At 33.5% G+C, this 15,322-nt stretch overlaps 1 protein-coding gene across 1 annotated transcript; it reads right to left on the minus strand.

The window, feature by feature from the left end:
* Positions 1-5,978: 5,978 nt before the first annotated feature.
* On the minus strand, positions 5,979-9,814 carry LOC140806532 (protein RETARDED ROOT GROWTH, mitochondrial). Its single transcript, XM_073163088.1, has 7 exons — positions 9,446-9,814; positions 8,491-8,599; positions 7,712-7,871; positions 7,072-7,220; positions 6,782-6,933; positions 6,567-6,681; positions 5,979-6,294 (listed from the first exon to the last, which is right to left on the minus strand). The coding sequence occupies exons 1-7, from the start codon at positions 9,745-9,747 to the stop codon at positions 6,154-6,156; spliced, it is 1,128 nt and encodes a 375-aa protein (XP_073019189.1). The 5' UTR covers positions 9,748-9,814; the 3' UTR covers positions 5,979-6,153.
* Positions 9,815-15,322: the final 5,508 nt, after the last annotated feature.

Here is a 15,322-nt window from a genome sequence, read left to right on the forward strand (position 1 = left end):
AAAGTTGTTATTATATATTCAACTTCCATGAGTCACAAGTTCATGCCGTTGTTGAAGAAAATGGTTAGAACAAATAATTTGACATTGTCGATAGTACAATCAAAACATTGTTGGAATGTTTAAAGACTTGATGATTCGAAATTAAGCAAAAGAAAACTCAAAATAATGTTTCGGGGGTAGGGGAGGCGTTGAGGCACCCCAAAGTGCCGTAAAATGGCGTCTGACGGCTTTGATTGACTTAAAGTTGCGAGCTTTCATGATATATTGCATCCAAATGATATCTTTTGACATTTTTCATCGAGCTTTTGGATGAAGGGAAACCTCTTTGATGAAACAACATGTCACTAATGATTTGTATCTATAAATATTTTATCAAAGAAAACTTGAAAATACTTTTGATCATCGGATTTTCTGCATACATTGCATTCATTATGTCTTCTCCACTACATCCTTCTTTTGAAAGAAAGTACAATATTTTGTCAATTATCAATATTTCAGGTACACCACAACAAAGAACAATCTTAAGAAGAATTTTATGTATTCTGAAATCTCAAAATGACCTCATCATCCACAACAATATCAAACACTCCAATCGCACAAAAGGAAAAACCAGATAAATTCAGTGGTGCAGACTTTGAAAGGTCACAACGAAAGATGTTTTTATATCTTACCACACTGAGTTTGGCCAGATTTTTGGAAGAAGATCATCCCACCATCGCAGAGCCAATCCCAAAAAGAGGGATGCACTGGATGAATGGAAGTGATCTTCTCTGCAGGAATTATATTATGAATAGACTAGACAATGCACTCTAACACAAATGAGTTTCATTGAATGTCTTGAATAATTTTTAGTATCGTAACAAGAGTCAAAACTTATTATGTTGTATTTTCCTCAATATCTACGAATATCTCTCAACTTATTTTATTCACATAAGGTCGTAGTCTACTATTTATCTCAAAATAATATAAATTTATTAACCTGAAGATATTGTTTCTCACATTCATTTAAACAAGATATACCAAGATCATACATATTTGAAGTTAGTGCTTAGCATTCTTATGAACCCAAACTTAATGTTTACATGGTTAACTATTGACACAAAATTAAACTTCTATGTTGAAATATTCAAAAACTTATTATATAATTTTTATATTATATTTTCATATACCAGTTTTTTCATATTAATTTATTGTTCTCGAGTCAAATATTTCATCTTAAGTCAGAAGCTTATGTCAAACTATCTTTGAAATGTATAATACCAATAATATAGGTCAAAACTAATTGTTTTCATGATAAAATTCCATAAAAATCCAACAACTACTAAAGAAACACGTTGAATATGATTTTATTCAAGAAAATTTTAAAAAATGGAAGTTTAGATATAAACATATGGATTTAAAGCATATGTTGAGAAGAGCCTAGCAAAACTGACAGAATCAAATTTGGAATTCCCTACGAAAAGTTATAGGCTCTACGAATTTTCCCTAAACTGCAAAAATGAGATTTCAGAGTCTTAAACGAAGAAATTTTGCGTTTTCGGACCATGCCTCACAATTTAGTTTTGAATATTAGTCATTTTCCTGTTTCAGATGGACTTCATTAAGCCTTTCCATAATATGACCAGTTTTTTATTTTTTATTATTTATTTATTTTTGTTTAAATTTTCTCTAACTGTATTATGACCATGACGAATTTAATACCACTTAAATGTCACGTCTTGAACTAAGGGTTAGTTGACACCGGCATTATTCAACAATCACATAATCATAAAACAACAAGCATCGTAGTATAATGTAAACCAAAATCAGCTTATATCATCAAATAGAATCGTTTTTACAACGTAATCTCGAAAATGATAAAATTTTGTGGAAGAGTTTTACAATTTAAAATAAATAAAACTTAAAGAATATAAACAAATTTAACATCATCCACTACCAGCCCCAAAACAAATCTTGTTCATGTTCGTCAATTTCATCTTCTGATTTATTTACAGATAATAGAATAAGGGTGAATGATATTGTTGTCATTCAGCAAGTGGGAGTCGTTTGAGCATATACATACCAAATACATATATTCTTCAAAATAACATATCATACATAACATATTTTGTATAACATATATTATTAGCATAAAGGCAAGCATAATTTGGTCTAGCAACGAGATTCGTCTACTTTTCAATGTTTTAATGATATCAATTTCTAATTTTTACACATCTAAAGAGATGATACCATATAACAGTTATAACTCCACCATGTAAAGGCCATAAACATATCTTATTTGAGATTCTGACCCATATCTAGTTGAATTCTCACAATGTCAAACAAAAGATAATCGTATCACAAGAAAGAGGAATAAGAAGAATTGTGCTCGATCGAAACTTTCAAAAATGAAACAATTTATATATAAATTATTTTAAAACAAGCCCGCTTATATTATTATTGCTTGAAGAATCGAAATCACTGAAGAATCACAAAAATGACATTTTGAAACTGCAACACCACTTCAACCGTAAAATCAATCTCCTTGCAGGATTTTTTTTGATTTATTGAACCATTGGATTGGACTTAAACTTTTGCACCATAATCACAAGTAAGTCCCTAAATTATAAACGGTGGAGATCGGGAATCATTGCCTTCTCATTCTTAGGAAAACGATTATGATTTTACATAAACCACCAAGAAGTTCAAGAAATGAAGTTCATTTCATGACCCAGTAAATCTAATAGTATTCTACTAAGAAATGTTCAATGCCTAAAACCACATAACCTAATGCGATAATTTTCCGTATATACTCTATATTCGACATCACGTGTATTCATATATTAATTTCATTTATGTAAGAGATTGTTGGAATGTTTTAAACTTAATGAATTGAATTAAGCAAATAAAAACTCAAAAGAATGTTTTTCACACTAGGGGAGGTGTTGAAGCTCCTAAGAGGGGCCTGAGGAGCCCCAAAGTGCAGCCTAGAACAATCCAAGCCGCAAGAGAGGTGTCTAGCTAGATGCCTCTCAGTGATCTGGATTATTCCAAGGACGTGAGGGAGGGGCCTTAGCGCCTTCCTCACTGCCCTGTAATTTTCAGGGCCTTTAAGAAGGCGCCCATGCTCCCGTAAAATGGTTCTTAGGCGCCTGGTGGCGCTAATTAACTAAAAGTTACTAATTTTCATGATATTTTGCATTAAAATGGTAGTGAAAGGACACATCTTTGATGAAAAACATGTCCCTAATTATTGAAATTTATAAATACATGATCAAAGACGACACTTTTGATCATCAAATTTTTTGCATACATTGTATTCATTTTGCCTTCTCCTCTACTTTCTTAATTCTTTTGAAAGAGAGTAGACTCCATTTTCTGGTTATTATTCTTACAATTTATAGTTATGTTATTGTAAGGAGTTGTATCTTGAGGAAAAATTTTCATAAACCAGAGCACTAAGACGAAACAAAATTCTTCTTAAGGAGAGAGTATCCAACATTTGCCTCAACTCAATTTGTTGCTGTAATAGTATGCAATTATCGAGATTTCAGGTACACCACAAAAAGAACAATCGTGAAAGATTTGAATCATAACACTACCACCCGCCGTAATGATTTGAACTAAATATTATATGTATTAAGAGATTTTAATTTCTATCGACTGCATTTTTCTTCTTTTTCTTTCAAATGTTAATTTCTATTACAATAAATTACTTTTAGCCTCAAAATCGTGAGGGCCATCAAATTGCATGTCCTTTTCCTAAAAACCATACACCATAATGATCATACGAATTTGTTCTGCGCTTTTGCCAAAAAAGGAGTTGCATAGAAGTCTATCATGATCGAGTGGCTTTAAAATTTGAACACCCAAGGCAATCAATTTGTGAAACACCTCTTCAATTCTCTATCCCTTCAAATCTATAAATAAATAAATGTATTTAAAAATTACTATTCAGAAATATTCAATGTGATACTAGTTACCTGCATACGCGTTGTGTGTGTACAATCTTTTTTTATCATTATCAATAGACTAAAGTGAAATTTGACAAATTATGGAGGGACTAAATTGATAATTGAATAGTTGAAATAAAAAAAATAAAAATAAAAGTGTGTTGAATTTTTTTAAAAAATACAAAAATGTAATATTGGTATCATATAAGGGTAAAATTGGAAAAAACAAGTTGGTGTCATTTCCAGGTAATTATTATCAGGCAAAAACTTGTGTGAGACGGTCTCACGGGTCATATTTTGTGAGACGGATCTTTATTTGGGTAATCCATGAAAAAGTATTGCTTTTTATGCTAAGAGTATTACTTTTTATGGTGAATATGGATAGGGTTGACCCGTCTCACATATTGAGATCCGTGAGACGGTCTCACATGAGACCTACTCTCATTATCATGTCCTCACATTTAATTAGATAGTATAGATATATATAATCCTGCATATATTTGAAAACTAATATTTGTATATTCACATGAATCATGATATATAAATTGATATAGGCCGAAAATTTGTAGCTAAGAGCAAAAATAAAAATGCCAATTTTTTTTTTTTAAAATAAGCCCCATAAACATGAACATCCCAAAGCACAAACCCGATTTTCTTTTTCTTCTTGTTTTTCTATAATTCTAATGTAGCTAAAATCTTTAATATGTCAAAAAATTCTACCTTTTTTCAAAATTTAAACATAATATTGTCAAATGTATTTTATGTATCTTGGCATAGGAAGCATGGGAAATAAAAGGTTATTGGTATTGTAGTACATTAGAGCTTGGTTGGGAGATGGGAATGTGATAAACATGCCTTGCCACCCCCCCTAATATTAATTATTTTCCAGCACTAAAACTATGCAGTTTTTTTAAGGTTGTTATCTAATTAAAGTGGCTTTAATTTAAAAACATGAGTGAGTCTCATGTGAGACTGTCTTACGGATCTTAATCTGTGAGACGGGTCAATCCTACACACATTCACAATAAAAAATAATACTCTTAATATAAAAAATAATATTTTTTCATGGATGACCCAAATAAGATATCCGTCTCACAAATACGACCCGTGAGACCGTCTCACATAAGTTTTTACCTAAAACGATTGGTGGGTTTTGAGCACAAAATTATTTTAATGGTTAAAACTAAAGAATTGCTAAAAGTTGAAATATTTTTTTATGTTGATCTTTTGGGTGCCAACTTTAGTGATCTTCCTCGACTATATTATTTCCACTATTTTTGTTTGGTACATTAAACAATTAATAAGAATCAAAGGACTCTTTACTGCAATTATAATATCTTCTCCTCAATATATTCAAAAACATAGAATTTCAAACTAGCAACTTCCCACACTACCATATTACTCCATGTCGACTAAATGACTCACCTTGATCGGATCAAATCAACAATTTTTCTAAACAAAACAAAGGTAGGGAGGGGTGTTTCAAATAGCAAATCGTTTCGAGTCTTCAAAGTATAATATTTTTTGAAGATAAAAAGTAAAATTGTAATTATAAAAAACACTTGAATAAAGTCCGACTTTTATAAGTGTTTTAATTAAAAAAAACGCTTTATTCTCGTTTGAATAAATATTGAAAATGTTTTTGTTTTTATCTTTGAATAAAATTAGAAACAGAACCCAAAAACAAAAGAGTAGGTCTCTTGTGTGTGAATGATCAACCTTACCGATATTCACAATAAAAAGTAATACTCTTAGCATAAAAAATAATATTTTCCATAGATGACCCAAATAAGATATCCGTATCACAAAATACTAGGTAACCATTTCACATAAGTTGTTGCCAAAATAAAAAAATCTGACTTCTGAAAAAACACTTACTAAGTGCTTTAGCTTCGTAACCAAACAAATGTTTTTTTTTTAAAATAAAAAAATAAATACTTTGAACCCATTGACTTTTGCAACAATCGGACCCAAAAGTGAGGCGTTCATTACCAATCCAAAGGTTATCACAAACTGGATGAATTCCAAGGATTCCACAAGTAATCCATCCAAAACCCGTATCCATGTTTTGATACGCGTAATTTATTATATAATTGTATTTTTTAAAAACAAAACTAGAGCATCAAATACAGTTAAAAAATGGAAATCAGCCTAAAACACGGCGCAAATACAAGTGTATGTTGGCTGGTTTCTGCAGCAAAAAGAATTGTGTATTTCTTGTTCAAATCGGCGTCCCACCAGATTCTCTAACAATCTCATAAACTGAGATTACATTTTCTATGCTCAGCAAGACTATGATACACCATTCCAGCAAATCCGACTTCCGATTTTGAAGCACTTCTTGAAGAAAATGGATGTTATGCTGCAGGGACGTGAACATAAGGATGACGAATTAGCTGACGGACAAGGGTGAAATTTATGTTGGGGGATTCAAGGATTAACAATATAACCCGATCCAAAAGTCAGCTAACTTGAAGAATCTGTTAAACTTAAGAGTTGGCACACCTATTTCGGATTGCTAATAATATTTCGTTTAGCCTCAATGAAATTATCTGTACGAGGACCCAAGTTTCACAAGATAGTTCCCCACCAGAAAGACATGTATCAGAAACATGAACGGCTGAATGTGCTTACCTCAACAAACTTTAGCTTGAAATCGAGGTTTCCAAATCTTTGTGTCACCTCGTATTCCTCACGAAGATAGTCGAGTATTTGTGCATATTTTGCATCTCTCCATGCAATTTCTGATCTGCAGTATGCAAAATACTAACTTTAACGGTGTCACTTGAAATCTTGACAGTAGTTGCATAACCATAGAAAATGTCTCCAACCATTGGTTTTGTAATTACCTCTCAAAAAGACCGACTTTTAGAATTACATCAGCTAAATTTGAATTAGCCTTCCCCACAAGTTGAAAAAGCTTCTTCCGTTGCATTGTAAAAGTGCCGGTCTTCTCCATCCCACGATTTATTTTCGCAAACTCTTCAACCATACCGTCAATCTAAGAGAGGTGTTACAAATTTCTAGTCCAGCTTGTCAGAAAAATTGCAACACGCTAAAAACTGAGCTACACAATACGTCTAGTCTTGTTCAAGAAGGAACTAAAAATACGAAAAGGACTCCATATTTGATTATTTACCTGTGACACGAAATGATCAAGAGCAATGCTTTGACCAAGCACACTGCCAATTATGCGGATGCTATCCACGTCAAGATTTTTCAAAACAATGTAATCTGGACCTCCCTGCATGTCCTCGACCAACAAGGGCTTCTCTTTTATAGCATAGTCTGACATAAAAACAAAGAAATGATAAAAGTGAATAGGCCTAAAGATTCATGCACAGTAGTTCAAATAAAATCTTGCAGTGGATGTAGATGTAGTCCTCTGGATACTAATACTAATAGAACCATAATAATACGTGACTACGAGCAAACTATATGCTTTGCAAATTGGGTTTAGTTGTTTGAATTCAGAGTTATGTTAAAAGGTGAAAATAAAAACCATAATGATCTTTACTTTAAATGTAAAATGACACAAAATAAAACATTAACAGAAGTATAATTTGTGTCCTTATAGACCAAGGTGATGATTTATTCTTTCGTCGAGTACTTTTTGTAGGACTAACTCTTTAACATATCCAAACTGATACCAGGCAAGCAGAACCAAATAGATATTACTTATTGCACGCATGCTCAACAATTCAATCATTTACAAAAATGAGCACAAAAATGAAAATATGAGAACCCCAAAACATCGAGGGAGAAAAAAAGAAACTCACCGTCTTTTCTCATCTCAGGAAGCAATCCCGAAGCATGTTGCCTCACAGTTTGCAGGTAGAAATCAACCTCGTGATCCTCTACATTGAACAAGACTGCCGAACCATATTGGAAGATAACCATGTAACGATAGCGACTCACATTCTCTTCAAAAGAGGATCCCTGAAATAAAAGAATTGTTTTGCTATGAGTTTCATCTAACTAAGGAAGACTTTGTCCAAAGAAAATTCAAAGTATTCCGGTGATAAAAATGATCTGGCTCTGATGTGAATCTTTGTACGAACGAATAACAAACACGATTAAAATCAAATCGCGCCCTCAATTCAATAACGAACAAAGAATCGCCTGACCTTCCATGTTCGCATCATCCTCAATACAAAGGCAATCACTTTGTTATCCGAAAATGTTTGGTAGAGACAGAAAAAGTTATGCATCGATTGGCTCGTTATCTCCAAGCAACAGTGTTGTTTCAAGGCTTATATCAATAAGAAGGCAATTCCTTCAGCGAAGGAAACCTTTTACGTAAACGACTAAGTAGTTGTGCGGGATTTCATCCGTAGATTCCCCTCCATACTCCTACCACTTTGCCCATGGCAAAGCACAAGAAACATTCATTTTCTATTTAAAATGCTTTGGCAAAATCACATATACTAGGTAAATACTATGTATGCAATAGTATACACTTTGAACCAAACATTGAAAACAGAACTATAATATTGAGAATGACATGTGAATTGCCAATATTTTTCAAGCAAGGAAGCATGGGATCCAAAATTCTTACTGCTTGCAAAGGGGAGTCCAAATATCGGAGAACAATACTATTTGATGATCGCGAGGTTGCGGGAATAACATATCTTGAATTCTCAGCTTGAAGATTCTTCAAATCAACGCTGCCAAAAACATGAATCTGAGAGACCAGAAAATCGAGACAGGATAGCATTGAAAAGAAAAAAAGATTGGTGAGTGAAGGCGAATGAATCCTCCCACATCCTACAGATATCATCACATACGCATTTGAACCGGTACTACAAACAGCAGGAATCACACCATCGTGTTACATGGAAATTCAAAACAATTCGACAGCCTACGTGCTGTAGACAACAACCACAAAATTATGCAGCCAAAATGCATGTCCAACTTGAGAATCAATATTAAAAATTAAATTAGCCATACAGAGAGCAGACGAAACTAATAAAAATGTTTCCCATCAGACATTACTTTTTCCAAGATCAAACATTGAAATTTTGAAAAACCTTACTCCTGTCACGGAAACAGGATCATCTTATCATGTTTTGGTTTCTTTCCAAACTGCTCTCCCCATCCAAATCAAGTTTACTGGGGTGAATCATGGATGCATCTAAATTTGGTATCTTTCTCATGATTTAACAAGAAAAAAGAAGAATCTCGAGTGTTATGTCATCTAAAACACCAGTAAAGACCTCTTATAACAAAATAAGGACCTTAGTCCCAATAAGTAAGACATGAAATAAACAAGTAAGCTCACCAAATATTATCACCCCAGTTCAATGAAAAGGAAAAAACAACAGCTTTGGCACGGCCAAAAGTATTCAAAATCAACATCAGACCCACAAATCAACCACAAAACTCGAAAGATAAACACAGGCCTTCTACATCGCGCAATAAAAAAAATCCAAACTTTACATCAATAACAGTGAAATCAAAATTTACATCAATAACAGTGAAAAAGGCATTCTTGAATATTCAAAGTGAAGAACCTGGTGCAAAGAAAGAAAGCCTTGACCGGGATTTTCACCTCGTCCTCGTATTTGGAAACCTCTTCGCCAATCTGGTTCTGGTCAAAATCGTGGGTCTTGAAATCGAAATCGTCAGTATAATAAGGAGATGGAAATGGGAGTGCAGAAAACAACCTTAAATTCAAGAACTGGTTCCTATTCTCTGAAATCAATGAAAAATATGGAGATCTAAGAGTTGGGTTTCTGTTGTAGTTAAGATTAAATGCTGATTTCGATGCACATATGATGCGGGAGATTACGAGGGAAGCTCTCCATCTCCCCATTCAGTGTCTATACCTTCGAATAGATTTTTGGGCTGCGTCTCATTTTTTATTTTCACATCGTTAGTTTGTGATTTTTTTTAAACTAGTTTATTTATTAATTTAATTCTGTACAAATGGAACCAATTTTACATCACTCGTTGTTATTATTATTATTATTATATTATTATTATTATTATTATTATTATTATTATTATTATTGTTATTGTTACAAATTAAATTTCCTTTATCACAATGAATGCCAAATTTAGCGATATTAATTGAAGTAATTGCTTTGGTAAGTTATTATATTTTTGGTCAATCAAAAAATATATATGTATATGATATATGTTTACATTTTAATATCTAGCAAAAGTATATCACAAAAAACCAAATTAATTTGTTTTTTTTAATATTATTTTGGATCTATTAAAATTTAAATAAAATAAAATCAATTCAATAAAAATAACAAAGATAGTTAAGAAATTGTAATTGATTCGAAATAAATCTTAAAAAGCTTTCCATGTATCAATAGACATGCATCTATTTGAAGTAATGAATTTTTTTTTTATCTTCATTCCTATTATTGCTTGACATAGAAATATATCGAGTAATTTTAAGTTTTGGTGATGTGTCCTTTGCAAGTAATTAAAATCACAGGATTAAAATTCAGCACACCGAGCAAATTCAGTAGCCACTAAGTTCAGAAGAACATTCGCGTACTTATCTGAAGACTGTCTAAGGTCTACCGAACTAAATGGACAACCTTTCACTGAATGATCACACTTTTATTTATGAGCTCAGACTTATTTCTTTAATAGATGAAGAACGAATTCAGCAAATCAAATATTCAGGGAATGTTCCTTACACTAGTTAAGGTGAATACATCTGACTGTTAATTGTCAATGTTATAAGAATTTATTTCTACATATTATTTTTGGAATACGCCAATTGATACGTGACATCTTGTGTGATTTCAGTTAGAGCCATTAATACGAATACTTTATAATCGTTTAATTTTCAACGTTGAAAATCATCTATATAAAGTCATGTCAAGATTCAGCAAAGAAGAGACTCAAGATGAACTTGCCTGCAATTATCTTCTAAGAGTTTATAAGTCTTGATGAAAACATTCGAGGCACACTCTCAAAGTTTTAGTAGTCATTGTTCAGGACCTATTGGAGTGAGTGTTTGCAGGAGTAACTATCAAAGCCTTTTATTGAATACCTTCTGGAAACGAAAGAAGGGGGAATGTAGAAGGATTTTAGACTTCAAAAATCAATTCTCGTGTATTACATTTTATGCTCTTTTGATTTTCATTTGGTCACAAAGTTTCATTGTACATATTTCGCATTGATTATATCAAATGTTCGCTGAACTTTGAAGGTCAAGATTCAATTTCAGCTGCTAACACCAGTTGAGATCATTAACAGTCAGAAAAAGAATAAAAATTTGTGAGATGTTTATTCACCCCCTCTAAATACCTCAACTAATCCTAACAATCGATATTAGAGCGGATTTTCTTGATCTTTGAATCTATCTACATCAATGGCATATTTAAGTAAGATCATCGTGTTCTCCAAAGAAGAGTTTGATTATTGGAAGATCAGAACGCAGACTCATTTAGCTGCAAAAGACGACGATATGAGCAGCGTCATTACTGACTGACCTATCAAGATCATGAAGGTCAACACCGCAATTGGTGTTACTGACGGAGCATCTTAGATTATTGAGAAGAACCGATCATAATGGACTTTTGATTATAAAAGGAAGGTAAACTTGGATAATGTGGAGAATGATATATATTATACAAACTCTGTACAAAAACATATTTCATAAGACCGAGAAAAGATTTGGGAAAATCTAATTAAGCTTTGTGAATGTAATGATCAAACAAAAGAAAATAAACTCATAATAACAATGCAGAAATTTTGGAACATCAAAATGAAGCCCAAAGAATCTCCGAATTATTTCGATGAGAGATTCAGCATTATTATCATTGAGTTGGCAGCTCTTGGAAAGACTATACTAATAGAGATGTAGCAATGAAGGTGATGAGAGCTTTACCAAGAGAATGAGACATGAAGAGATTGCTATGAGGGAATCTGAATATTTAAACAAGTTAGAACTGCACAACTTGTTTGTTAATCTAAAGACGTATGAGTTTGAGCTAAAAACCAGAAGCATAGAAGAATCTACATCTAATCATCCAACCAAAGCTTGTACTGTCACTATTGTTAAACTTGTTCAAGAAACGATTGTTCAACAAGTCAGCAATGATGCAATGTCGTCGTTTGTCAAAAAAAAATTCAAAGTTCATGAGGTAAGATCACTGAACCTTTCAAAATCTAAATCGGAGTTGTAAGGAAGAATCATCTTCTGATGACAAGGTATTTTTTAATTTCAGAAATATTGGGCATTTCATTGCAAAGTATCCAAAGCCCAAGAATAATTACTACCAGAAGAAGGGATGCAATAGAAATGACAAGAAATGTCGCAAAGTTCTAAAGGCCATGATAGCTAAAAAACAAGAGTAAATGAGCATATTTTGTTAGAGTAGGTGTATGTCGAGCCAAGTGTTCACAATGAAACTCTATGTATAAACAGTCTTTATTTTAATAATATTTGAAATTATTGTTTTGGCACATCTTTATCTGTATACCCATGCTAGTTGCATAGATAAAGTACTTGAATATACAAATAGTAAAAAAAAATATGAGATGCTCATATGATGAGTATCATGAAACTCATATTTGGAATAATGTATATTCTAAACAGTTCCTAGTCGATTCAGCCGCCGCTAAGAAGGATATAGGCCGCTCGAGTTTGAGACTAGTATCTGCTATGTGAGTACCATGTTTCATTGGTAAGGGACATTGTGATGTCCGAGCATGCAGATAGGTGCTCCTTGTAGAGTGCACTGAACAACCCTCCATAAAAGACTTTTCAAGTGGTTCTCAGTTATCGAGTGGAAACTGTTAGAGTAGGTGCACGTCGAGCCAAGTGTTGGCCGACTGTTCACAATGAAACTCTTTGTATAAACGATCTTTATTTTAATAATATTTCAATTTATTAATTTGGCGCATCTTTATCTTTATACCCATGCTAGTTGCATAGATAAAGTCCTTGAATATACAAATAGTAGAAAGAATATGAGATGCTCATATGATGAGTATCATGAAACTCATATTTGGAATACTGTATATTCTAAACCGTTCCTAGTCGATTCAGCCGCCACTAAGAAGGATAAAGGCCGCTCGAGTTAGAGACTAGTATCTGCGATGTGAGTACCATGTTTCATTGGTAGGGGACATTGTGATGTCCGAACATGCAGATAGGTGCTCCTTGTAGAGTGCACTGAACAACCCTCCATAAAAGGACTTTCCAAGTGGTTCTCACTTATCGAGTGGAAAAGTCCTGGTTTATGGTTGTACAGAATTAGTCCTTATGACCCGGGACAACATTGAGACTCTATGTGCTAGCGTTTCACTTTGACTTGTTTACCGACTCTTATGGGGTCATTAGGTGGCAAGGTTGGGTGTTACGGCGAAACATATAGGAGTCGATGCATTGTAGTCGGGGATTCACCGCTTACCTACGGGTATGGATATCCTATGTGTTTTTCATGTATATGTGGGTTGAAATCTCTGATCAGAGTATGGTGGTAATTATGAAAGGGGTTTCATAGATTACACCATCGATGCAACCACAACATGACACATAGTATCGATTCATTGACAACTCTCGATAGACCAATAGTTGTCGAATCGGTCGGGATATATGAGTTGAAGGGACCGTACTGTACGCTAACCATAATTGAATGGTTCTTGCAGGCACTATCATGTGATACCTAGGGAATCACGTAAGCGATGCTGCTAGGCGTTTAACGTGATTGGTTGGGTACTATCAGACTTGAGTTCTGACGTTCTTACTATCAAGGAGTTGATAAGTAAGAATGGAGCAATTGAGGTATGCTCGAATAAGGACATGTTTAGTCCGAATCACATTGAGATGTGAACCCACGGCTAGTTGTATCAATGAACCATTGAGGGCCACACAAGTACTTGCTTAGTAAATCCCGAAGAGAAGTAAAATAGTTCAATGTGTTGAACGGCTTATAAATGTGTTTATAAGCGTTAAGAAAAATAGAAGTATGACTTCTAAGAGAGAAATACAAATTTTAATTTATGGAAGTGTTCCTAAGATTAAAATTTGGCCGAGTAAATAATGTAGTTGAAAATTGTGATTTTCATGAACATTATTGGAGACTAAATTAAATTAATTCAAGTGTTGAATTAATTAATTACTAGTGGACCTAGTAGAGTCTAAATAATTAAATTAATTCAAGTGTTGGATTAATTAAATAATATTAAGTCTAGTAGAGCTTAATTTAAATAATTATTTAACTAGTGGGACTTGAGTAAAATCAAGTAATATTTAATTAATCTCAAATGTGTTTGAGATAATAAAATTTAGTCTATGGTTTTTAATGTGTTAAAAACCATATAATATATGTGAGACATGCTAGGGTTTGCATGCTTGGGAGGTGAAAGGTTGTTGATTACTTTTTAATAAAAAATTCCAAAGACATGCAACTTTTGAGAGACAACTTTCACAACTACCTAGGCTAGTCTCCCACTCACTAACACACTCACTTGGCCGATTTTTCTTGTTCTAACACACACAAGATTTTTCTCTCCTTTTTGTTCTTCATTTTTGGAGACAAATTTCTCTTTGAAAAATCCTCAAAAATTTTCTAGTGCAATTTTTGAGGGGATTTGCCTTGCTAAGTGGTGGGCTTGATATAGGAGCAAGAAGGGAAGCTTGTAGACTCTTCATTCCTTTCAAGAGCTTGGTTGTTCTACAATCAAGTTGGTGCCATTCATCAACTTCTTTAAGTTGATAGGTATATCTTCTTAAACCTCCTATGTATGGTTTAATTTTTGTAAATATTGCACAATGTTCTTGTGGGGGCCGAAATTTTGCTCTTAAAATTTAATTTTTCGCTTCCGTTGCGTTTCCGGCCTCCGTAACCGGTCCGCTTTCAGAAACGACCTAGTTTATGGTTGTACACCATTAGTCCTTATGACCCGGGATAACATTGAGACTCTATATGCTAGCATTGTACTTTGACTTGTTTACCGACTCATATGGGGTCATCAGGTGGCAATGTTGGGTGCTTTGTCGAAACATATAGGAGTCGATGCATTGTAGTCGGTGATTCACCGCTTACCTTCGAGTATGGATATCCTATGTGTATGTAGTTTGAAATCTCTGATCAGAGTATGGTGGTAATTAAGAAAGGGGTTTCTTAGGTTACATCATCGATGCAACTACGACATGACACATAGTATCGATTCATTGACAACTCTCGATATACCAATGATTGTCGTATCGATCGGGTTATATGAGTTGAAGGGACCGTATTGTATGCTAACCATAATTGAATGGTTCTTGCAGGCACTATCATTTGATACCTAGGGAATCATGTAAGCGATGCTGCTAGGCGTTTAACATGATTGGTTGGGTATTATCAGACTTGAGTTTTGACGTTCTTATTATCAAGGAGTTGATAAGTAAGAATTGAGCAATTGTGGTA

Source organism: Primulina eburnea, chromosome 12, assembly GCF_022965805.1.
Source record: "Primulina eburnea isolate SZY01 chromosome 12, ASM2296580v1, whole genome shotgun sequence".
Classification (NCBI taxonomy): domain Eukaryota; kingdom Viridiplantae; phylum Streptophyta; class Magnoliopsida; order Lamiales; family Gesneriaceae; genus Primulina; species Primulina eburnea.

What these genes read in the sequence shown, in the direction of transcription:
- LOC140806532 (XM_073163088.1), bottom strand. Translation starts at nt 9,747, where the DNA reads ATGGGGAGATGGAGAGCTTCCCTCGTAATCTCCCGCATCATATGTGCA. An exon ending in TCCTGAGATGAGAAAAGACG is followed by an intron (nt 7,221 to 7,711) that starts GTGAGTTTCTTT and finishes TTTTTATGTCAG; the next exon opens with ACTATGCTATAAAAGAGAAG. An exon ending in TTGATCATTTCGTGTCACAG is followed by an intron (nt 6,934 to 7,071) that starts GTAAATAATCAA and finishes CACCTCTCTTAG; the next exon opens with ATTGACGGTATGGTTGAAGA.